We start from the raw sequence: 25,198 nt of genomic DNA, 5'->3' as shown, positions 1-25,198 counted from the left end.
CTTTAGGGTTTTTTATGTACAAATCATGTCATCTGCAAATAGTGACAGTTTGACTTATTTACCAATCTGGATGCCTTTTATTTCTTTGTGTTGTCTGATTGCTGTGGCTAGGACATCCAGTACTATGTTGAATAACAGTGGGGAGAGTGGGCGTCCCTGCCTTGCTCCCGATCTTAGCTGAAAAGCTTTCAGTTCTCGCTATTAAGTATGATGTTGGCTGTGGGTTTGTCATATATGGCCTTTATTATCTTGAGGTACTTCCCTCTAAACCCATTTTGTTGAGAGTTTTTATCATGAATGGATGTTGAATTTTGTTGAATGCTTTTTCAGCATCTATGGAGATGATCATGTGGTTTTTGTCCTCCTTTTTGTTGATGTGGATGATGTTGATGGATTTTTGAATGTTTGACCATCTTTGCATCCCCGGGATGAACCCCACTTGATCATGGTGTGTGATCCTCTTGATGTATTTTTGAATTCGGTCTGCTAATATTTTGTTGAGTATTTTTGTATCTATGTTCATCAGGGATATTGGTCTGTAGTTTTTTTTGTGGTGTCTTGCCTGATTTTGGTATTAGAGTGATGCTGGCTTCATAGAATGAGTTTGAGAGTATTCCCTCCTCTTCTGTTTTTTGGAAAACTTTAAGGAGAATGGGTATTATGTCTTCTGTATATGTCTGGTAAAATTCAGCAGTGAATCCATCTGGCGTGGATGTTTGGTTTTTGGGTAGTTTTTGATTACTGATTCAATTTAGTTGCTGGTAGTTGGTCTGTTTAGATTTTGTGTTTCTTCCTTGGTCAGTCTTGGAAGGTTGTATTTTTCTAGGAAGTTGTCCATTCCCTGTAGGTTTTCCAGCTTGTTAGCATATTGATTTTCATAGTATTCTCTAATAATTCTTTGTATTTCTGTGGGGTCCGTTCTGATTTTTCCTTTCTCATTTCTGATTCTGTTTATGTGTGTAGATTCTCTTTTTCTCTTAATAAGTCTGGCTAGTGGTTTATCTGTTTTGTTTATTTTCTCAAAGAACCAGCTCTTGGTTTCATTGATTTTTTTCTATTGTTTTATTCTTCTCAATTTTATTTATTTCTCCTCTGATCTTTATTATGTTCCTCCTTCTGCTGACTTTGGGCCTCATTTGTTCTTCTTTTTCCAGTTTCAATAATTGTGACTTTAGACTATTCGTTTGGGATTGTTCTTCTTTCTTTAAATAGGCCTGTATTACAATATACTTTTCTCTTAGAACTGCCTTCACTGCATCCCACAGAAGTTGGGGCTTTGTTTTGTTGTTGTCATTTTTCTCCATGTATTGCTTGATCTCTGTTTTAATTTGGTCATTGATCCATTGATTATTTAGGAGCATGTTGTTAAGCCTCCATATGTTTGTGAGCCTTTTTGTTTTCTTTGTACAATTTATTTCTAGTTTTATACCTTTGTGATTTGAGAAGTTCATTGGTGTGGCGTAGTATGTGGTTTATTCTGGAAAATGTTCCATGTGCACTTGAGAAGAATGTGTATCTGCTGCTTTTGGGTGTAGAGTTTTGTAGATGTCTGTTAGGTCCATCTGTTCTAGTGTGTTGTTCAGTGCCTTTGTGTCCCTATTTTCTGTCTGGTTGATCTGTCCTTTGGAGTGAGTGGTGTGTCTCCTAAGATGAATCCATTGCATTCTATTTCCTCCTTTTAATTCTGTTAGTATTTGTTTCACATATGTTGGTACTCCTGTGTTGGGTGCATATATATTTATAATGGTTATATCCTCTTGTTGGACTGACCCCTTTATCATTATGTAATGTCCTTTATCTCTTGTTACTTTGTTTTGAAGTCTATTTTGTCTGAGATAAGTACTGCAACACTTGCTTTTTCCCCCCCATTGTTTGCATGAAATATCTTTTTCCATCCCTTCACTTTTACTATGTCTTTGGGTTTGAGGTGAGTCTCTTGTAAGCAGCATATAGATGGGTCTTCCTTTTTTATCCATTCTATTACTCTGTGTCTTTTGATTGGTGCATTCAATCCATTTACATTTAGGGTGATTGTCAATAGATATGTACTTGTTGCCATTGCAGGCTTTGGATTCATGGTTACCAAAGATTCAAGGGTAGCTTCTTTACTGTCTAACTGTCTAACTCTCTTACTAAGCTGTTATAAACATAGTCTGATGATTCTTTATTTCTCTCCCTTCTTATTCTTCTTTCTCTATTCTTTATATGTTAGGTGTTTTATTCTGTACTCTTTTGTGTTTCCTTTGACTGTTTTGGGGGATAGTTGATTTATTTTTTGCCTTTAGTTAGTATTTGGTTGGTCTGCTTTCTTTTCTCTGATTTTATTTTCTCTGGTGACATCTATTTAGTCTTAGGAGTGCTTGCTTCCATCTAGAAGAGTCCCTTTAAAATACCCTGTAGAGGTGATTTGTGGGAGGCAAATTCCTTCAACTTTTGCTTGTATGGACATTGTTTAATCCCTCCTTTAAATTTAAATGATAACCATGCTGGATACAGTATCCTTGGTCCAAGACCCTTCTGTTTCATTGCATTAAATATATCATGCCATTTTCTTCTGGCCTGTAAGGTTTATCTTGAGAAGTCTGATGATAGCCTGATGGGTTTTCCTTTGTAGGTGATCTTTTTTCTGTCTGCCTTTAATAGTGTGTCCTTGTCTTTGATCTTTGCCATTTTCATTATTATATGTCTTGGTGTTGTCCTCCTTGGGTCCCTTGTGTTGGGAGATCTGTGGGCTTCCATGGTCTGAGAGACTATGTCCTTCCTTACTTGGGGAAGTTTTAAGCAATTATTTCTTCAAAGACACTTTCTATCCCTTTTTTTCTCTTCTTTTGGTACCCCTATAATGTGATATTGTTCTACTTGGATTGGTCACACAGTTCTTTTAATATTCTTTCATTCCTAGAGATCCTTTTATTTCTCTCTGCCTCAGCTTCTCTGTATTCCTGTTCTCTGATTTCTATTCCATAAACAGTCTATTGCACCTCATCCAGTCTGCTCTTAATCCCTTCTATTGATTGTTTCATTTCTCTTATCTCCCTCTAGACTTCATCCCTTAGGTCTTGCATATTTTTCTGCAGGTCCATCAGCATGGTTATGACTTATATTTTGATTTGTTTTTCAGGAAGATTGGTTATATCTATCTTACCAGGCCCTCTCTCTGGGGTTGTCTGAGTGATTTTTGACTGGACCATATTCTTCTGCCTTTTCATGGTGATATAAGTGGTTGCAGGCAGGTGGCACATGTGTCAGCTGGGAGAACAAAGTCCGTTCTTGCTTGTTGGTTGCCCTGCCCTTCTCTTCTGCCTGTACCAGTTACCCGCACACTGAGAGCAGACTCTGGGACAATCTCCTGAGCTGTCATGGGCGGGGCTGGCTCTAGGCTAGCCTAGAGCACTGCCGGGAGTCAGAGCTGCACCAGGTGTGTGTTCTCTTGCAAAAACGGTTCCCCTTTGTGCCTTCCGGACCTTGCTCTGGCTTCTGCTGCCTGTACCAGTTAGCTGCACACTGGGCGGAGACTCTGTGTGGTTGCTGTGGGCAGGGCCGCTTTCCAGCTGCTCCACAGCTGTGGCGGGTCTGCCAGTTTGCTTGTAGCACTGGCCAGAGTGAATGAATGGCAGGCTGCTTATCACCATGAGGGGTTTTGGGGCTGCTTTACCCCCCAGAGAGGCTTAGAGGGCCCAAAGTTCTTCAAGATTCCCAGCCTGCTGGGCTGAGTGTGCTGGGACAATTTTGTTCAGCTGTTGAGCCCTTGTCCCTTTAAGAATTTTGAAAAGTGCCTGCTTTTCTTTTGTCCCAGGGGAGCTGGCTCTGGGGACCTGCTCGCAGTCTCTGTCTCGGACCCTACCCTTCCATTTCTCTAATATCCAGGACACCATGCAATGTGTGCCTGTGCTCCCAGTGCAGATTACTAGGTCTGGTTATTTAGCAGTCCTGGGCTCCCTCTCCCTCCCAAGTCCGACTGCTTTCCTCCCGCCGGTCAGCTGGGGTGGGAGGAGTGCTTGGGTCTCGCTGGGTCACATCTTTGAATCTCACCCCCTTCATGAGATGCTGGGTTCTCGCAAATGTAGATGTAGCCTGGCTGTTGTACTGTATCCTCTGGTCTCTCTTTTAGGACTAGTTGTATTTGTTGTATTTTCAAAAATATATATGGTTTTGGGAGATTCCACTGCCCTATTCACACTGCCATCTTGAGCCGAAATTCTATCCCCTTTCTTTTGCTGAGTAGTAATTCCACTGCATATGTACCACAGTATGTTTATCCTTCTATTGATGGACATTTGGATTATTTCCAGTTTTGGGTAAAATAAGGTGGATTATGTAGCCAAACTGAAAAACCTGTTTCCAATTATTTTTGTATACAAAAGTTTTTCTAAGTAAGAATATTTAACCTAACTCTAAAATAGAAACATCTAACTGCCCATGGAATTTTCCATCTTTAATGGGAGTAACCAAAACTATTGAGATGAGCTGTTCCAAAAACCTACACAAATAATAACCTGGCCTCTTTCTGTCAGGACACAGATCCTGGAGTGCCTTCCTCCTGATGTCTGCTCATAGGTTGACCCTGGCACCTTCATCCATAATCCCCATAGTGGGCCCTCCAGCAAATGGTTTTGGAGCAAATGATTTGTGTGGCTGATGAGGACCTGCCTTATTCTGGGATGTGACTGCTGGGTCCACGCATGTGCTTTGCTGATGAGCCTTGATTTCTGCCTCAGATTAGAAAACTGAAGCTGCAGTTGGATGAAGAACGGCAGAGCTGCTCCAAGAATGGCGGCACTGGGGGTGACCTGGCAGGACTTCAGAATGGCTCAGACTTGCAATTCATCGAACTGCAGAGTAGGTAGTGGGGACAGGCCATCCCCATCTGTATGTAGGCTGTATTCCAGACGAATTGTCAGCAGACTAGCCTTGTGATTCACATTGTCAAGAGGAGCAGATTATAGACATTGGTTAGTCTTCGGCAAAACCTTGTTCCACTGGAGCTGAGTAGGGGCTTCTAGCCTGGGTGCTACAGGGGTGGAGGGGCCCAAGTTAGTGTTTTCCCTCCCTCTGAGCAAAATGATTTCCATAACATTTTGCAAATAGTGACATTGACACTGACTCTTCCACACCCATATCAGCTTTAAGCTCCCATGCAGCACCATTCCTAATAGCTTTATGGGGAAATTTATCTTGGATGATTGGTGAAATATATTTGGAACTCACACTAAAGTTGTTTCAGAATCTTCCCAGTTTTCTTGTTAATCCAACTTAATCTTTATTAGATGGAATTTTAAACAAGGCCACAAAGCCTATTCAGTTTACCTAAATTATTCCAGTTTTTCCCCCTTTCTACTTTTGACCCAAATTATTTAAAAATGCTTACTGCATTCACAGTAATTTTCATGGTAGGGAGAGTTCAGCAGCCCTTTGTATATAATTAGTAATGTTATCATGCGTGGACAGGGAAGACTTCCATATTTCCAGTTTGAATAGTAGCTTTTCTGATAACTTGTTTAAAAATACTGATTATTCATTCCATGGCCTTTTTATTTAAGTATTCTGAGTTACACTAAATACAAAGGACTTCTTAGATTAAGGCTTATTAATACTAACTTTTGAGGTTAGTGTCATTTCCTCTACTGGCTATCAGTCATGACTTGGTGACACTTCCTGGTGAGTATTTTGTCCTGGAAATATCATTTTGGCATGGAGGATAGGTGCAGATAGGGGCATGCATGGCAAGAGGCGGGCTGACTAGTTAGGAGGCTGTTAGGTGAGCCAAACCAGGACAGTGGCTGCCAACAGTCTTACAGAGAAGGTAGGGGTGGGTTTGGAAGAGATTGGCCTAAAGCACAAATGCAGGACTCATGCTGAGGATGGGCTGCACTATGCATGAATGCTCCCCAGAGCAGGTGGGTGTTACAGAGCTGGGGCTTGCGGAAAGTAGGGCAGAGCACCCAGGTGGAGCTGCAGAAGGCAGCAAGCTGAGTGGAACCTGGGGAGGCTAGGCAGGGCTGGTAAAGACAGAGCAGCTCCCTGTACCAGAGGCCAGGGAAGGAACCCAGGGACACTAAGGTCTGGACAGTCCCTTGATTAAGCATGGTGTTTTGGAAGAAGTTCAAAACTTGCATGAAATGGCTAAAATGAAGGACTTAACGCTTTAAGAACCAGGAAGGAAGGAGTGGTTTGGAGAAGGAAGAAGCACATTGTGATGATCAGTAAGGTACAAGGGTGAGGAATTAAATACAATCCTGAGGCTTGTGTTTTAAAGCCCAGGAGTGGGGATTATCCTCTTTCACTACCAAGGTGGCTTTTGGGGAGAGGGTTTTATAACCCTATTACTTTTAGGATGACAGTAACTATCTAGTTAGAAAAATGTCTTGTATTGAAGATTACACAGGTAGTTGTAACCCTAGTTATATAGGAAAGCAGAAAAGTTCTTAGGTTAGATTTGGTTTATCTCCTGCAAGCCTGTAGTTCGTACTGTGTGATCATTTGGAATGATTTTTGTTAAATCTGGCTTGCTGGAGGGAATTTTCTCTCCCCCATCATTTCTAAACTTCTCATTTTAAATGATTTACTTCTCAGGTCGGATGTACATCTAGTGATTTATAGCTCTGCCCATATCACATTATCACAACATGTAATACTAAAAAACATTTATTTCAGCAAATATTTATTATGCATCTACTATGTACCAAGCCTTGATTAGATACAGAAGTTGTTTCAAGAAGCTAGGACAAAGCCCCCCTCCTCATGTACACATATCTGATGTTGAGAGACCATGATAAATATTACCGAAGAGAGATCAATGCAACAAGACCAGGGGAAGTTACAGTGAACCAAGGCGAGTTCAGCTGGGCACAGCCCTGGGGGCTGGTGAGGACCTCAGTCAGGTGGGAGGAGAGGCACAAGAGGTCTGGGAGAGCAGAGGGACTGGGAGACAGAGGGCCCAGTGCCTGGGGTGAGAAGGCTCCCTTGGCCTTGGGGCTGCAGGTGAGGTTGGCAGGGCCACTGAGCCCTGTGAGGGCTCCTTGCCCAAAGCTCAGCCTACACATCATTGGATGAGGAGTGAATTTTCCTCCGACTCCCCATCCCAGGGATGCTGTAACAGCCCACTGCTCAAGCTCCTCGTAGTAGACACTTCACAGAGCCCAGGCTTTGGAGATGCCGTGGCCGCCCTAGATCCACCTGTGTTTTCTTAGACACAGGGTCCTTCCCTGAGCTGCAGGCTGCCGATGCCTGAGAGGTCACACCTTCACCTTCGAGGTGATTCGTTTTTCTCTTCTGTTCCAGGAGATGCCAACAGACAAATTAGTGAGTACAAGTTTAAGCTTTCGAAAGCAGAACAGGATATAACGACTTTGGAGCAAAGTGTACGTACTACTTCTGTATGGTGCCACGTGACTTACGTTCCCTTTAAAACATCTGCTTCCTGCATCTAAGTTGCTGAGCCCACGAGTGCCTAGGTTTCTCTGGACTGTGTTTGCAGTTGTATCCTTATAAAAGTGGAAAAGTTGGCAGAGAACACTGGCAGGGCACTTCAGCCTTGTTTTCTATAAAAATGTAGAACGCTGTAGCTATAAGTCTGTTTTTGTAGATATTTCAGAATTCAAAATCAAAGTTTATGACAAATATCCATCCCTATTGTACATTTCAAAGTCTAAAAACTTTTCCCTCCTCTGATGTTGCTTTGGCACTTAAGCAACATGGCCATCATGAAACTTAACATGGGAAACTGGCCCTGTAACGACTCTCCAGCTGTAGTCCTCTCTGGGGACACTTCTTGATTTATAAATAGAAGCTGGGTGCTGGGAGGCCCTGTGACTCATGCTGAGAGGATTTGTGTTAGATTACTTGGAATTTGTAATGACATTGTATTTCCATCTGGGCTGTGAAAAACTGGCTCCTAGTGCCCAACACGAAAGAGAGACCTGTGTTCTTATATTTACAGATTGGCCGGCTGGAGGGGCAGGTGCTGAGGTATAAGACTGCTGCTGAGAATGCCGAGAAAGTGGAGGATGAACTGAAAGCAGAAAAGAGGAAGCTGCAACGAGAGGTACCTGGTTAACATGATTCTTAGGATACATTCCTAAAAAGAAAGTCCTTTGGAAATCAATTTTTTGCTGCACAAGGAATTTAATCCTGGGTCCAATCTGGAGGAAGCAGCAGTGGGGTGTTACTTGTATGCTGGATGGTGGTCCACAGTGACTGCCATTTATTTTTTGGTCAGTTAGATAGTAAGAAAAGGTAGTTTTCATGTTCGTCTTAGATCAGGTTTCTTAGCTCCTGTATGCCTCCGTAATTGGCGGCCTACATCATGGTGTAGCAGCTGGCCAGCTGAAAGAGAGGCAGGTTGGGGGACCCTCTGTGATAACAGTGCTCCCCCCAGGAGCTACGGCTGGAGTAGCGCCGGGTGTTCTGATTGCATGAGGTGATGGGTTCTTCTGTCTCCAGTTACGAACGGCGCTGGACAAGATCGAGGAGATGGAGATGACCAACAGTCACCTGGCCAAGCGGCTGGAGAAGATGAAGGCCAACAGGACAGCGTTGCTGGCACAGCAGTAGACAGGGAGGCCCCACCCAGCGGGGCTGCTGTTCTGTCCACCCACACAAACCCCTTTCCGTACTGTTTTGAGTTTGGTCATTCAAGTAGCCACCTTTGTATTTTATAATTTATGAGAGAATGAAACCAGTTTGAATCTTCATGAATGAACACTTGGGATTTTATTTGTAGTTTGATTCTAGACTAAGAACTGGTGTATGCTGTTTTTTTTTATTTCCGTAATTTTAGAATCAAGTTTACTCACCGTTCTTCCCCTGCTGCCCTGGTGACTGGGCGCGGAGGCCCTGGCACAAGATCTGGAGGACAGCGACTCTGAGTGCTCACTGGGGTACTCGCTGGAGACTCAGAAACTCAAGTGCCTTCTCCACGGTGCAGTTCAGACTTCAGTGACCTCCAGTGGCCAAAAGACATTTACCCTTCGTATCAGATAGCATTTCTATTTTAGTGAAGAGATGAGTTCACAGGTGGGGAATATGTTTCACTCAAATTTATATGTTTGGAGGAAAAAGCCTTTTTTTGTAAAATATTTAAATTTATATAAGAAAATGTTAGAAAAAGATATGGGGGGTGTATATAAAACTTGCTTTATTGCATGCGGCAGGGGAAGTCCAAGGTTTAATACATACTCTCAGAGAGAATAGAGGCCTTGGTCTTCAGCGTCGGCTGTGCTGTACCTTTTAAAGCATTTCATCTGCTGCTTATTTGTGGAATGAGACCTCAGACAAGCCCAGGGGGAGGGAGGGGCAGGGCAGACAGGTGGGGAGTCTGCCTGAAGAGTCTATTAAACACACTCTTTTGCTGACCACAGTTGGCTACAGACACATTCATTTTGTTAGAGGAGCCTTTAAAGCGAATTATGGCAGCCACGTCCCTCTTTTCTCTCCTTCCTAACGAAAAATAATCTGGACTACAGAACTTTTTCAGAATTTTGGTTTCATCTTTAAAGGTACTCAGTTCAGGAGGTTTTTATCATTGACTATGGTTTCTTTACGATTTGTCATTCTCTTCTGCTTTCAGAATCAAGGTGGTTTTATGAAATGATAATTGTATCTTCAATGTGTTTACACAGAAAAAGTATTGGGAAAAGGTTAATGAATCAAGGCCACATAAGATAATAAAATTAGACTTGACACTAGATAATAAAGCCAACTTAGATGTGAATAAAATATCCAGTGATTATTCCCTTCAGGTAATTAGCCCTTTGTTTTCAAAATATGGAAACCAATCTCCTGAACTGAGATGATTTTCTCTAAATTTCCTTTCTAGTAGTAGCAGTTGCTGTATGGGCGTGGGGGGTGAAGGGGACGGAATGCAGATTTATCCCAGAACCCACTGCGGAACCAACACCCTGGGCAGTCCAGCTCTGGGGCCCAGGAAACCCTGCTGTCTCCCCACTATGGCCGAATCGGCCTCTGCCATGCCCGGGCTCAGAGTGTCACTTCCGAGATGCCTGGAAGTTCTAAGTGTTAGAACCTGAGCTTGTCTCCTTAGTGGAACAATAACAGTCCCTTCTGTTATGTTGTTCCTGTCTTTTCCAAACGGAATGGCTCCAGTACTTTCATACGAGAAAGTTTTCTGTTCTTTTCCAAAAATTTTCATCATTAAGTCTGGTAATCAGGATTTTGACTCAAAACTATAGGCATTCTTCCCTGTGCTGGTTGTGCAGGTCTCCTAGTGCAAGCTAACCTGAAGGTAGCTTATTTTAGTGGCACTTTACATAATGGCACATAGTATAGTTTATACTTTTACACCATCCTTCAAATAAGAATATCTAAAACTTTATCTTAAGCTGGAAATATTCATAGCCATTAACAAAGTGGACTAATTTAAAAATTCACTCCAGTTCTAGACTGGAAAAGAACTATTTCTTCTCGAGTTTTTTACATTAAGAATGAATGAATTAGTGTTGGTTACTAATGGTACCAACAGATTATCAGTTCCATTTTCTCCATAATCCATGTCACCAGAGCCTCTTGGGTGTTCAGGACCTCTTCTAAAAGGGCATCTGAATCAACTCAGTATTTATCACCTGGTACTAGAAATTTATCAGAAGATGGATGACAGAAAAGAATCAAACAAGAGCCTCATCTGTGAAATCATCAAGGACTTCTTAGAATTTCTGTAAAATGCACAAAGGATTTCAAACTAATTTTGGGATTCTCTGAAACAGTGGAATATGTACTAGGTGAAAACCAATCTAGAAAAACTTCCAGTGAAATTAAGAAATCATGTTAGGACACAACTATTTATTTACAGTCAATCTGCCACACACTAAGAATGCTACTTAGAACAGTCAGAAGACAAATTTGAGTCTCCAACCGTAAGACCTACCAACATCAGGATGCAAAGGAAGAACACAGCCCAGAGCCCATAAATGACTATTTAGCACCTCTCAAAGACTTTGTACAGATCAGGCAAGTTGGCAAGCTGCAGAATATTACCATCCTCCGTGAAGTGTTTAGGAGGCAGAAGGTATGAGCGGAAGGCTTTATAGACGACATGTTCCACGGTCCACTTCCAGGGGTTCGGAGTGGTGCCAGGCTGCTCACTCTGAAAAAGACATGTCAGATGTCATAAGCCTCCACACTTGCATCCCAGTGGACACTGGTTTCCCGGCCGATGTGTGCTGGGCCTGGAATGTCTTGGTGGCTTACAATGGGCTGCTAGGAGAAGCATCCTCCTAGGTCAGCCTCTCAGGGATCCTACAGGCCTAACACAAGAGGTGAGGTGAGGGAAAAGAAGAAGCTGCTGCTGCCCTCCTCAGCCTTTCTCCCATGGAACCTTGGCTCCATTCAAGGAGACTGTTTACTGTAGCAGCATCTAACGTAATGTCCGATCCTGACGTGACGTCTGGGTGGCAATAGAAGGAAGTATATTCCTAACTCACCACTGAATTTGGGGGTCTTAATATGGCCCTGTTTTCTTAGGAGCTCCACAGGTAAGAAATGGAAATTACATCTAAGCCTCAGCTGTCTCATATATAAGAAAACATTTTTGTATACAAGACAGCAGAAGGTAAGACAACTCACGAGTAATAGCTGACCACTGTGTTTGAACTTATGTGCAAGCCTGGCAACTCAGAGATGGCAAGTTTCTCTTCTAAAGACTGCGTGAGGGCCCTTCCCAGCACCGGAGGAGCTGATGAACATTGCAGTATACCTGCTGGCCTGAGAGGGTGGACTCCTCACACACATACTGCTTCCGGATGGAGTAAAACATAGCACATTCTTTACTGAGGCTTTCAAAACATTCCTTTTCTTCATCCCAATTCACCTGGTCCAAAGAGAGAATTCAATACCTCAACATGAGTGTGTGCTTTAATAAACACATTTCATTTCTAAATGGAGCTCAGAGATTACTTAAAGCTAAGAAAAGGAAATGTGACTTTGGGGCACTGCATCGTAAATCAGTACTGTGCAGTGCCAGGGGCAGGTAGAGATGAGGGGCCTTCAGCTTTACCCTCCCATCCTACCTGTCCATGGGACAGCCCTCTCCCTCCAGCACGTATCTACATACTCAGTACTGGCTTCATCACTTGCCTCAGTGGCTAACCGAAGAATGAAGACAGGCAGACCCTCCAAAGGGGGCACATAGTTGTCAATCAGCAGGGGTAATCCAATCAGGTTCCCTTCCTGCTTGTGGAAAGGATAGGGTAAGGGGTCAAGAGATAATGATGTTACAATATGAACAAATTCCATCTCCCCAGTGCTCCTCCAAGTCTTGTCCTACCTGCCACTGCGGGTGAGCAGGTGCTTGACTCGGCTGGGCACTGGGGGCAGGAGAGCAAAGCACTTAAAAAGCTTATTGTCCTGATGTGTAGCAGAACAACTATTTCTTCAGATCTGGTCACCAACCAAAGAACACATCCATATGGAAAGCCCCAAAGATCAAGGGGAAAGAGGAAAAAAACAGGAAGAGCAAGTGCTTGAAATAATCTCATAATCTCATTCACCGTGGCCTGAGGGAGTGTGGAATTTGGCTCTTCCTCATGTCTGGGTCCTTTACCCTGGGAACAGGAATGGGCATGAATGGATGATACAACAGTTGTGTAACCTAGAAGTGGAAATGGGGAGTGAAAAGGATGTGAACGTTTATGTCATGTGCCGCTTCTCAGGAGAGCCTGGCCTTCTTGTCTTGATCTTGGACCAACTACAGAACTTGATTCTTAACCAAAGAACACAACAGAGGCATAAAAATGACTGTCACACACATACCTACCTCGATTTCCAAAGAGAAGTAGTCGGCAAGCATCTCAGCCTTCTTCTTCAGAAACTCAACAATGTATTCAGCAAGTCCTTCTTTGGGACCATCTTCCTCCGTCCAGCCACTCTCAGGACTGTCTAAGGCAAGCATGGCGAGGTCAAAGAGTGGTGCAGGCTCCTAGGAAGGAGGAAGTGTTAACAGTGCTTCCAAACGAAGCCTCAATTAATTCCCGCAAAGCCACGATCACAGCGGCAGCTGAGAAACCCAAAACCGAACACTCACTTTCTATCTCCCCCAAAGAGACACCAGAAAGCCCTTCCTCCTCACCAATGGCCATCTTAACAGAGAGGACTGTGAACTAGAAGCCTCTGACCATGTGGAGGCACTCTCCTGTCTAAGGACTCCACTTTTGTATTTCTAGAAAAATCACTTGGCAGGAAATTTCTTTCTGCTGCCTCACGGATCATTAAACATTAAAGCAAAGGGGAGGGAGAAAAAGTTAATGACATTTCAGGTAAATGTGATTAGGAGGGTTGAAATCTTGTCAAATGAAAGATGCCTAAATGTTCTTCCATTTCTCCTCTTCTGACACTGTTACTAAGTACTTTATATACATTATAAAATCATAATGCACTTATTTTTTCATAACAATAGAGGAGTCAGTCCTAATAATCCTAAATGTTTATGCATTCAGTAACAGAGCTTTAAAATATGATGGATAAAATGAAAACTGCAAACAGTAAAATAGACAAATTGACAATTATAGCTGGAGGTTTTAGTATCCCTTTTTCAGTAACTGACAGAACAAGTAGACAGAACATCAGGATACAGAAGATTTGAGCATCACTATCAACCCAATATACTTGCCATTTATGGAACATTCTACTCAATAAGACCAGAATACAATGCACATGAACATTTACCAACAAATCATATTCTGGGCCATAAAACAAGTCTCAAGACTTAGTGTAAAAGGATTCAAGCATGTTCTCTGACCAAAATGGAATTAGAAATCAGTAACAGATCTCCAGAAAATCTCCAAGTAATTGGAAAGAACAAACTTGTAAATAACTTGTGTGTTGAAGAAGAAATAAAAAGGGAAATTAGAAAGAGTTGACCCTTGAATAACATAGGTTTGAACTGCACTGTTCTACTTATATGTGAATTTTTTTCTATAAGAATATCAGAAGCATTTTTGGAGATTTGCCACCATTTGAAAAAACATTTTCTCTAGTTTTTTATTGTAAAAATACATAAAAATATATATAATACATGTAACATACAAAATATCTGTTAACTGACTTTATGTTATCAGTAAGGTCAGCAGTAAGTAGTAACATTTTGGAGAGTCAGTAGGCAGCTCTTTGCATGGGAGAGTCAACCCTCCTACTGGTGGTGGTCAAGGGTTAACTGTTTTGAACTGGATGAACATGAAAACAACTTATCAATACTTGTAGGAGGCTACTAATGTAGTACTTATGGCAAATTTATAGCACTTAAGGCCTTTATTAGAAAAGGAGAAAGGTGTCAAATCAATGACCTTGGCTTTCATATTAAGAAATGTGAAAGAGCAAATTAAACCTAAAACAAACAGAAAAAAGGAAATAATAAAGATCAGAGCAGATACCAATGAAATAGAAAACAGGAAAACAATAAAAAACAATGAAACTAACAGTCAATTCTTTGAGATCAATAAAACTGATAAACCTCTAGCCAGACTGGTCAAATTAAAAACAGAGAACATAAACTACCAATTTTAGGAATGAGGACCTACAGAAATTAAAAGAAAAAAAATTATATTAACAACTTCATACCAAAAATTTGAAAACTTAAATGGACAAATTCCTTGAAACAAAATACCAAAGCTCACTCAAGAAGGAAGGGCTACATGAGTGGCTAGGAAAGAAGTTGAACTTGTAGTTAAAAACCTTCCCATGAGCAACTCTCCAGTCTCAGATGGCTTCAGTGGTAAATTCTACCAAACATTTAAGGAATAACACTAATTCTACACAAACTCATTCATAAGATGGAAAAGGTGGGAATACTTCCCAACTTAATCTATGATACCAGCATAACCTTAGTATCAAAACCTGACAAATACAATAACATTCATGAACATACATGTAAGAACTATAAATAAAACTTTAGCAAGTCAACTCCAATAATATATAAAAAGGACAATATATAATGTACAAGAAGGGTCATCCAAGGAAGGTAAGACTGGCTCATTAACATGAAAATCAAAGCAAGTCACTATATTAACAGACTGAAAACAACCCATACTATTATCTTAACAGATGCAGAAAAAGCATTTGAAAAAATTCAACATCCATTTCTCAATAAAAACTCTGAAGAGCCAGGGTATAGAAGGGAACTTAGCCTCATGGGGTATCTGCAAAATACCTACCAATGGCAGAAAGCATCCATAATGGTGAAAGGCTGAAGGCTTTTCCCCTAAGGTCAGGAGAAGGATTTCATTCTTGCCATTTCTATGCAACACTGCACTAAAGTTCTAGCCAGTGCAATTGAGTGAGAGAAAGGCCGTCCACCAGATTGGAAAGGAAGAAATAACTGTCTTTCTTCAAATGCCATAATCATCTATGTAGAAAATCTGATGGTAGCTATAAAAAAGCTACTAGAGTGAGTTTAGCAAGGTTGCAAGCTACATCAGTGTACAAAAATATGGTGTACTAGCAACAATTGGAAAATTTTTTAAAAAGCCATTTATAGTAACATCAAAAAATGTGAAATAAGGGGTAAATCTAACAGATTTTCTCCCCAAACTGATCTACAGATTCAACACAATCCCATCAAAAATCCCAGAAGGCGTTTTTGCACAGTATGTCAGATGTAAAAAGAAGTTATGAAACAATATAGATAATATAAATTTTAACTCTAAATTACAATTAGGTAATGAAAAGGTCCTGGAAGAAATAGACTAAAATTGTTGAGAGTTGTGTATGGGTCACAGGTTTTAGAGAATGTTTTTATTTTTATCTTTTCCCAAGTTTTCTTAAGTAGATCTGTATTAACTTCTATAATAATAAACATTTGTTTAAGCTGACTACCAAATGACTGTTCTGGGTTGTATAAAATTGTATTATAGCTAAAGTTATGTAAATCATACAATACAAAACTACCCAAAGCAAATCTAGAAAAATATAATATACAAACATTATATCAGGGTAGTATTACTTTCAGAAATTACCAGTTGTTGAATTCATTTCAGAAATGAGAAGTAGGAAATAAACTTACCGATAATCTCAGAACACCAAAATTGGCAAAATCATAAATGAGTATCTGGTAGAACAGTTCTTCACTGAAAATAAAAATGAAGTGATTTTAAGGAAAAGCTGAATCCACACTTGCGAGCCCAGCAGCTGGGACAAATGGGAAAAGTAATCTGAAACATGAATGGGACGAAGAGATGGTTCTGCCTTGCTGTGGCACCTTTCTGACAGTCTACCAAGATCTGTTCTAGAAAGTTGTGATCCCAGGTGTGCTCCAGCACATCTTCGGCTGGCTGTCTCCACACCCAGGTTAGAGCACTCAGATAAGTGGCTTACTAACACCCCTGCTCTGTCCCCACTCCTCTGGTGCTGTGAAAGGTTTCTGACATCCTGGAGGTGAAATTTAAGGAGTTTTTGTTTATTTGCCCTTTTTCCCCTTTACAAAGAATCCTATAAATCACTCTTTTAACAAAATTCACCATGAAAAATGATACAGAATGCATAAGGAGGGCAGGCAGACACCCTAAATAATCAGAAGTGGATATAAGGCAGAATTAGACTACATGACATGGTTGAGGGTGAAGCACTGGCTGGCAACATTCCAAAGGCAGCTAGGAATGCACAACATACTGGGCTACTTACAGAACACAGAACTTACATCAACAGTACTTTACAGTTCTTCAAGCAAGTTGCACCACACAGGTCTTGTTTAAAGACTTCACTACCAAAGTAGGCAAAGCATCTGCTAACCTGCATTACGTGGGGAAACTGAGGCAGCCAGTGAATAACTGACTTGTTCCAGATCAGAGTCGGTAAAGTGGGAAAGGAATGGTTGACTCCAGATGTTACACTTAGCCTGGTTCTGTTTTTTTTATCTTCTCGTTGGGAAGCCATTCACGTTTATTAATGGCTGAAATTCTGGGACTGGCCTGGATTTCTATCTGTGAGATCAAAGAGTCTGAACACAGTTATGATTTGGGGCCTTGGAAATCATGCACTTAGATATGCTGGAAAAGGAAAAACAAGGAAGTAGAATTCCTAACAAGAGCTCCCTCCACAAGCCCAAAGATTCTAGCAGCAAAGGCAGTGGCTTGGACAGATCTGCACCAAAAGGGTTCCAAGCCTCAGAGGACTAAGTGTGTGTGCCCCTGGTGAGCTCCTGGCCTGGGGCAATGTAGGTGAGGAGAGCAAATGGGTCTTCATCTTAGGTGCCAACTCCAAGCAACACACAGTGGCCCCCCACTCATGGGGCTGAGAAGCACGCACTGGGCGGCAGTCGCAGGGCTCAGTGCCAAGGAGTCCCAAGGGAACAAGGATGCTAACAGCTGCAAGGCCACAGCAGCCTCCCATCTGCACTACCTGTTTGAGAACATATTTAAGACAGGTTCTAAACAAACCAGGCTCATCCACCAGGGTCCCTGGAACACTTGATAAAAATGGCTGGGCTATGCACTGGGCAAACCATACTGCTGGGACCACCCTCCCTGTGCTCGTCAGCCCCACTGGCTTCGTCTGGCGGGTGCAATGAGCCTTTACTGCATTTGCAGAGGAGGGTAGGGCAGCAGCCCCCTTTCTTAGATGCCCAGCCCTGTTCCGCAGAGCAGACACTCTGAGTCACTAGCGTGCTGAGTCCCTAGCACCTGCTTACAGCTGCCAGCATGGACGAAGCACCAAGCACTTCCCAGACACTGGGTTTCATGCCATTTCTCATCATGAAACCCTGGATGCAGTAATGTCCCAATTTGCTGATGGGAAATCTGAGCTGTAGTTTAGAGGGGTCACCTGTCCATGGTCACACAAATAGGAAAGAGATGAGCCTGCACTTGAAACCACATCTGTGTGACCCGATCCTGGGCCCAGGCCCTGCACTGTACACTCCGGCTGTTTGGGCCTGCACCAGCCAGCCATTCTCCCTGCAGCTCTGCACTGTTCCCACCCCACTGTCCTACCTGAGTTTGGTGGTGTTGAGGAGGTATAACTTGGTCTGATGCTGCGCCAAGGCCCACTGAGGATTCACACAGCCCACAAAGGAGTGGTTACGCAGCATTTCCCGGAGAGCTGGAAAACAAACAGCACGTGAGGAACAGCATCCCACCGGCACCTTGTGCAGCTGAAAGCACCAAGCACCACAATGAGAGGCAATGAACAAGCAGAGCTTCCTGGACCGAGCCTTGTGCTGAAAAGACACACAATGAGGAATAAGATAGTCTTTCAAAATACAACAGGGAATTGCCAGAAGATTAAGGAATACTCAAAGGTTACAACCGAAGATAAAGCGGGAAGCCAGCGAGCAATGAGAGCACTGAAGCCAGCCTCAGAGACTAGAGGAATCTCATGAACCATGAATTTTGGTTTTTGCAGGCTCTGAGGTATGGAGAAAGACAAAAATCTAGGAATGATGTGACATGGGGAATCTTAACAGGAGACCATTTCCCCAACATGTAAAGCTGAGACCCCTCAGTGTGAAAGAAAAGAAATACTAACGTGGCCATGCCCTCCCTCAGGCCCCTCAAAGGGCTGTGGGCAGATGTGCCCCGCCCACCTCAAGCCTTGGTGTTGGGAGCAAAGAAAAGACACACCCCTGAGAATTTATAACTGTAAATTGCTTCTCACATGTTTCTGCAGCCTGGGTTCAGACTTAAACAGGTTGTCTGAAAACCTTAAGTGGAGATTTTAGTTTAAGTTGATTCCAGGGCTGACTGTTCCTCCAGGTTCCTGATAGAATCATGAAAATTCTCTCTGGAGAAACTAATTTTCACTTAAGTAATTCTCCACAAATAAAGTATCAGGAACTAGCAGACAAAAAAAAATCACAAAATGCACAAAGGAACAAGGTACTTAGAATCCAGAAGAAACCACAGAATCATATTTGCAAATGTTTTAGATACTAGAAACATCACTAAGCAGATGAAATAAGTATGTTCAGTATGCTTTAGAGGTATTAAAATTATTATTATATATAAAATTACTATTATTCATTATAAGCATCAGGAAACTATACAAAATGATCAAGGAGATTTCTAAAAAAACCCAATAAATTTCTCAAAATGAAAAATACAGTAATTGAAATTAAGTTCAAGATAGACTATCCAAAAAATTAGACAAGATGGCAAGGTAATTAACTGGAAGATAGATCTAAATTTATCCAGAATGCAGCATGGAGAAACAGAGAGATGGAAAGTATGAACAATAACCCACACAATGGAGGGTAACAGACATGTAACTCAAGTTCCAGAAGGGACGAGGGCTGGAGAAGGGAGGGAGGAACAATGTTTGTAGACTTTGAAGATAAAATATCTGAGAATATCCCGGAAGTGGTAAAAGACACCAAGCCTCAGTTCCAGGAAGCCCAACAAAATCCACACCTGGCATTAGAGATACTGCAGGACTGTACAGAAAAGAGATCTTTAAAACACTCCAGAAACAGAGATTACCACAAAGCAGTAAATGGAAGGCTGAAAGCTGAATTTTCAGCTTTAACAGCAGAAGCCAGAAAATGATAAGAGTAACATCTTAAATGCACTATGAAAAGACTGCCAATCTGGATTAAAACCCAGCAAATAACTTCTAAGTAAGGATAAGTTAGACAAAGCAAAACTTAGTTTGCCACCCAAGGCCCCACAAAAGGACATGCTTCAGGCAGACCATGAAAGATCTAAGGGGGAGAAGTATGAGTGAATAATATTCTCCACATCCAAACAAACTGATAACAATGTCCTAATGGAACAATTTGATATTCACATGGAAACTAGTATTCACTATGGTAAATCTATCACTATATGCCAAAAATGAATTACAGGTGGGCAAGAGATTACGTATAAGCATTTAAGGAACAATATAAGAGCATATCTTTAATTATCCCAGAGCTAGGAATGTGGATTGCCTAAGTACGATTTAAAAGACAATCTGTAAAGAACAATTTATAAAATCTGCCTACATTAAATCTAATTTCTGTTCATTAACACAAGTGTTCACACAAAAAAAGAGAAAAAAAAAGATGAGCCCTAAACAGAGGGAAAATATTTTCATGTAACTGATTAGTATCTGCAATATATAAAAAATTCCTAAAATCAGATTAAAAAGACCAAAAATCCAATTTAAAAAATGGGCAAAAAACTTGAACAGGCATTTAACAGAAGAGGAAATATACTTAATTCAACTTTATTAGTAGACAAGGAAATGCAAATAAAACCACCATCAGAGGAATAAAGATGGCAGCATGAGAGGTGAGACAGAGACCTCCTCCTAAAACCACATATAATATGAAAATATAATTAATACAACTAATCCTGAAAGAGCAATAGGAAAGAAGGCTGCACCAGATTGCATACACCTAGAGAAAAAACAGATCTCATGAAACAGGGTAATGTACCAAAGCCTGACCCAGTGGGACTCAAGCCCTTCCCCCATTCCAGCTCACTGGCAGGAGGAAGATAAATGGAGCAGGGAGGGAGTGGAGGCCTGGGACTACTGAACACCCAGCCCTGGAGATCTGCTCTGGGAGCGTGAACCTACATTGCATGGTGCTCTGGTGGTTAGTGGGGTTGGAAAGTTAAGACAGGCTGAATACCTGGAGAGACTGAGATTCCAGCAGTTTCTGGAAAATAGGGAACCATACCCAGCTGACCTGGGCAGGTAGTCTGAAAGACTTTCTAAAAGCAAGAGGGCTGCTAAAAGGGCAAGGATTGCAGAGAGCTTACTGCTCAGGAGAAAGGACAGGTAGACAAATTGTCTGGGTGCACTCTGCCGGGCAGGTTGGGAACTTTCACTATCTTCAGGTGCTCCATCCCCCTGGCTGGCTACACAGCTCTAAGCCCTTCCCACCACCCACCGTGATATGCACTACTGCGCCTTCCTCCAGGCCAGCCTGCACATGGCTTGCAAACTGGCAACCCCTGCACTGGCATCAGGCCAACCAGAGGGAAGCCCCACCTATAGCCGCTACAAACACAAAGAATAGAGGCTTACACACCTGTGTGTTCAGCCCACTGGTTCTGGCCGTGGAGACAGGCATAGCAGCTGTGAAGCAAGAAATAGATCTTTCTTCCCCCCAGGCACCAGCACCACTCCCCTGCAACTGCCAACATCGCTCCAGGGGCTGAGCAAGTCCAGAGAATAGAGCTTCAGGGCACTAGAAAGCACCACATACAAATATGAAATATCAAAGGAACCTGGTTCAAAGCAAAATCTCAACAACACCAGAAAATGAGTCGAGTTGAGACCAAACTAATCAATCTTCCTGAAAGAGATTTCAAAATAAAAATCATAAACATGCCATGGAGGTACAGAAAAATATTCAAGAACTCAGTAACAAATTTAGGACAGAGATCCAATCACTGAGGAACATAATGGAGGGTTTTAAAAGCAGATTAGATATAGTGGAGGAGACGATAAATAAAATAGAAACTAGAGAAGAGGAATACAAAGAAGCTGAGGCACAGAGAGAAAAAAGGATCTCTAAGAATGAAAGAATATTGAGAAAACTGTGTGATCAATCCAAATGGAACAATGTTCATATTATAGGGGTACCAGAAGAAGAGAGAAAAAGGGATAGAAAGTGTCTTTGAGGAAGTAATTGCTGAAACCTTCCCCATCTGGGGAAGGAGATAGTATTTCAGGCCATGGAGGTGCACAGACCCCCAACACAAGGGACCCAAGGAGGACAACACCAAGACATATAATAAATAAAATGGCAAAAAACAAGGATAAGGACAGACTATTAAAAGCAGCCAGAGAGAACAAAAAGATCACATACAAAGGAAAACCCATCAGGCTATCATCAGACTTCTCAGCAGAAACCTTACCGGCCAGAAGGGAGTGGCATGATGTATTTAATGCAATGAAGCAGAAGGGCCTGGAACCAAGAATACTCTGTCTGGCAAGATTATCATTTAAATTTGAAGGAGGGATTAAACAATTTCCACATAAGCAAAAACTGAGAGAATTTAGCTCCCACAAACTATCTCTACAGTGCATTTTGGAGGGACTGCTATAGATGGAAGTGTTCCTAAGGTGAAACAACTGTCACCAGAGGTAATAAGGGATAGACAAAGAGTACAGAATTTGATCCCTAATATATTAAGAATGGAGGAAGAAGAAAGGAGGGGAAAAAAAGAAACTTTAGATTGTGTTTTTAATAGCATACAAAGTGAGTTAAATTAGACTCTTAGATAGCAAGGAAGTTACCCTTGAACCTTTGGTATCCACGAACCTAAAGCCTGCCATGGCAATAAGTACATACCTGTCGATAATCACCCTAAATATAAATGGTCTGAATGCACCAATCAAAAGACACAGAGTCACTGAATGGATAAAAAACAAGACCCAACTATATGCTGCCTACAAGAGACTCACTTCAAACCCAAAGACATACACAGACTAAAAGTGAAGGGATGGAAAAAGATATTCCATACAACTAATAGGGAGAAAAAAGTAGGTGTTGCAGTACTTGTATCAAACAAAATAGACTTTAAAACAAATGAAGTCACAAGAGACAAAGAAGGACATTACATAATGATAAAGGGGTCAATCCAACAGGAGGATATAACCATTATAAATATCTATGCACCCAACACAGGAGCACCTACATATGTGAAACAAATTCTAACAGAATTCAAGGATGAAATAGAATGTAATGCATTCATTCTAGGAGACTTCAACACTCCACTCACTCCAAAGGACAGATCAACCAGACAAAATAAATAAGAAGACAGAGGCACTGAACAGAGGCATCAGAACAGATGGATCTAACAGACATCTACAGAACTCTCCATCCAAAAGCAGCACAATACACATTCTTCTCAAGTGCACAATGAACATTTTCAAGAATAGATCATATACTAGGCCACAAAAAGAGCCTCAGTAAATTCAAAAAGATTGAATTTGTACCAACCAGCTTCTCAGACCACAAAGGTATGAAACTAGAAATAAATTATACAAAGAAAATGAAAAAGCCCACAAACACATACAGGCTTAATAACATGCTCCTAAATAATCAATGGATCAACGACCACATAAAAAGAGAGATCAAGCAATACATGTAGAAAAATGACAACAATAATTCAACACTGCAAAATCTATGGATGCAGCAAAGGGTGTGCTGAGAGGGAAGTATACTGCAATACAGGCCTACCTCAGGAAAGAACAATCCCAAATGAACAGTCTAAACTCACAATTAGCGAAACTAGAAAAGGAAGAACAAATGAGGCCCAAAGTCAGTAGAAAGAGAGACATAATAAAGATTAGAGCAGAAATAAATAAAATTGAGAGGAATAAAACAGCACAAAGAATCAATGAAAGCAAGAGCTGCTTCTTTGAGAAAATAAACAAAATAGATAAACCCCTAGCCAGACTTATTAAGGAAAAAAAGAGAGTCTACTCACAGTAACAGAATTAGAAATGAGAAAAGAAAAATCACTACGGATACCACAGAAATACAAAGAATTATTAGCAAATACTATGAAAAATTATATGCTAACTAACTGGATAACGTAGAAGAAATGGACAACTTAATAGAAAAATACAACCTTCCAAGGAAGAAACAGAAAATCTGAACAGACCAATTACCAGCAATGAAATTGAACTGGTAATCAAAAAACTACCCAAGAGCAAAACCCCTGGACCAGATGGCTTCACCACTGAATTTTATCAAACATATAGTGAAGACCTAATACCCATCTTCCACAATTTTCTAAAAAGTAGAAGTGGAAGGAATACTTCCAAACCCATTCTATTTGGCCAGCATCACTCTAATACCAAGACCAGGCAAAGACCCCACAAAAAAAGAAAATTACAGACCAATATCCCTGATAAACATAGATGCAAAAATACTCAACAAAATATTAGCAAACCAAATTCAAAAATCCATCAATATCATCTACCATATCAACAAAAAGGACAAAAACCACATGATCATCTCCATAGATGCTGAAAAAGCATCTGAAAAAATTCAACATCCATTCATCATAAAAATTCTCAACAAAATGGGTATAGAGGGCAAGTACCTCAACATAATAAAGGCCACATATGATAAACCCACAGCCAACATCATACTGAACAGTGAGAAGCTGAAAGCTTTTCACCTAAGATCAGGAACAAGACAAGGATGCCTAGTCTCTTCACTTTTATTCAACATAGTACTGGAGGTCTTTGCCACGGCAATCAGACAACATAAAGAAATAAAAGGCATTCAGATTGGTAAAGAAGAAGTTAAACTGTCCCTGTTTGCAGATGACTGATATTGTACATAAAAAACCCTAAAGAATCCACTCCAAAACTTCTAGAACTAATATCTGAATTCAGCAAAGTTACAGGATACAAAATTAACACACAGAAATCTGTTGCATTCCTGTACACTAATGATGAGCTAGCAGAAAGAGAAATCAGGAAAAGTCCATTCACAATTGCATGAAAAAGAATAAAATACCTAGGAATAAACCCAACCAAAGAAGTGAAAGACCTATACCCTGAAAATTACAAGACACTCAAGAGAGAAATTAAAGAAGATACCAATAAATGGAAATACATCCCATGCTCATGGATAGGAAGAATTAATATTGTTAAAATGGCCATCCTGCCTAAAGCAATCTACAGATTCAATGCAATTCCTATCAAAATATCAACAGCATTCTTCAACAAACTAGAGTAAACAGTTCTAAAATCATATGGAACACAAAAGACCCCTAATAGTCAAAGCAATCCTGAGAAGGAAGAAAAAAGCTGGGGGGATTACGCTCCCAAACTTCAAGCTCTACTACAAAGCCACAGTAATCAAGACAATTTGGTACTGGCACACGAACAGACCGACAGACCAATGGAACAGACTAAGAGCCCAGATATGAACCAAAGCATACATGGTCAATTAATGTACAATATAGGAGCTATGGACGGACATACAGTGAGAAAATGACAGCCTCTTCAACAGCTGGTGTTGGCAAAACTGGACAGCTACATGCAAGAGAATGAAACTGGATTATTGTTTAACTACATACATAAAAAAAAGACTTGAAATGGATCAAAAACCTGAATGTAAGTCATGAAACCATAAAACTCTTAGAAGACAACATAGGCAAAAATCTCCTGAATATAAACATGAGCCACTTCTTCCTGAAAACATCTCCTCGAGCAAGGGAAACAAAAGCAAAAATGAACACATGGGACTACATCAAACTAAAAGGTTTCTGTACAGCAAAGGACACCATCAGAAGAACAAAAA

The 25,198-nt window shown here is 41.1% G+C and overlaps 2 protein-coding genes across 45 annotated transcripts in view; one reads left to right on the top strand and one right to left on the bottom strand.

The window, feature by feature from the left end:
* LRRFIP2 (LRR binding FLII interacting protein 2) overlaps positions 1 to 9,356 on the top strand; it is a 143,919-nt gene extending 134,563 nt beyond the window's left edge. For all 41 annotated transcript variants that reach the window (XM_037014026.2, XM_073223653.1, XM_037014024.2 and 38 more), the window contains 4 exons: positions 4,719 to 4,839; positions 7,282 to 7,361; positions 7,940 to 8,044; positions 8,443 to 9,356. In XM_037014026.2, the coding sequence (XP_036869921.2) occupies positions 4,719 to 4,839; positions 7,282 to 7,361; positions 7,940 to 8,044; positions 8,443 to 8,553 (417 nt within the window). In that variant the 3' untranslated portion in view covers positions 8,554 to 9,356. The remainder of the gene's footprint in view (positions 1 to 4,718; positions 4,840 to 7,281; positions 7,362 to 7,939; positions 8,045 to 8,442) is intronic.
* A 1,421-nt stretch (positions 9,357 to 10,777) lies between these two features.
* MLH1 (mutL homolog 1) overlaps positions 10,778 to 25,198 on the bottom strand; it is a 39,127-nt gene continuing 24,706 nt past the window's right edge. For 2 of the 4 annotated variants that reach the window (XM_073223634.1, XM_073223636.1), the window contains 6 exons: positions 17,934 to 18,042; positions 16,010 to 16,073; positions 12,770 to 12,931; positions 12,091 to 12,183; positions 11,711 to 11,824; positions 10,778 to 11,101 (listed from right to left, as the gene is read on the bottom strand). In XM_073223634.1, coding sequence (XP_073079735.1) covers positions 10,934 to 11,101; positions 11,711 to 11,824; positions 12,091 to 12,183; positions 12,770 to 12,931; positions 16,010 to 16,073; positions 17,934 to 18,042 — 710 coding nt within the window. In that variant the 3' untranslated portion in view covers positions 10,778 to 10,933. Of the gene's footprint in view, positions 11,102 to 11,710; positions 11,825 to 12,090; positions 12,184 to 12,244; positions 12,605 to 12,769; positions 12,932 to 16,009; positions 16,074 to 17,933; positions 18,043 to 25,198 lie in introns of those variants that run through there. The other 2 variants (XR_012125851.1, XM_073223635.1) reach the window with 2 other exon arrangements.

The sequence above is a fragment of the Manis javanica genome, chromosome 15, assembly GCF_040802235.1.
Source record: "Manis javanica isolate MJ-LG chromosome 15, MJ_LKY, whole genome shotgun sequence".
NCBI lineage: Eukaryota > Metazoa > Chordata > Mammalia > Pholidota > Manidae > Manis > Manis javanica.
Note: the sequence above shows the minus strand (reverse complement) of the source record. Positions and strands in the feature narration are given on the sequence as shown.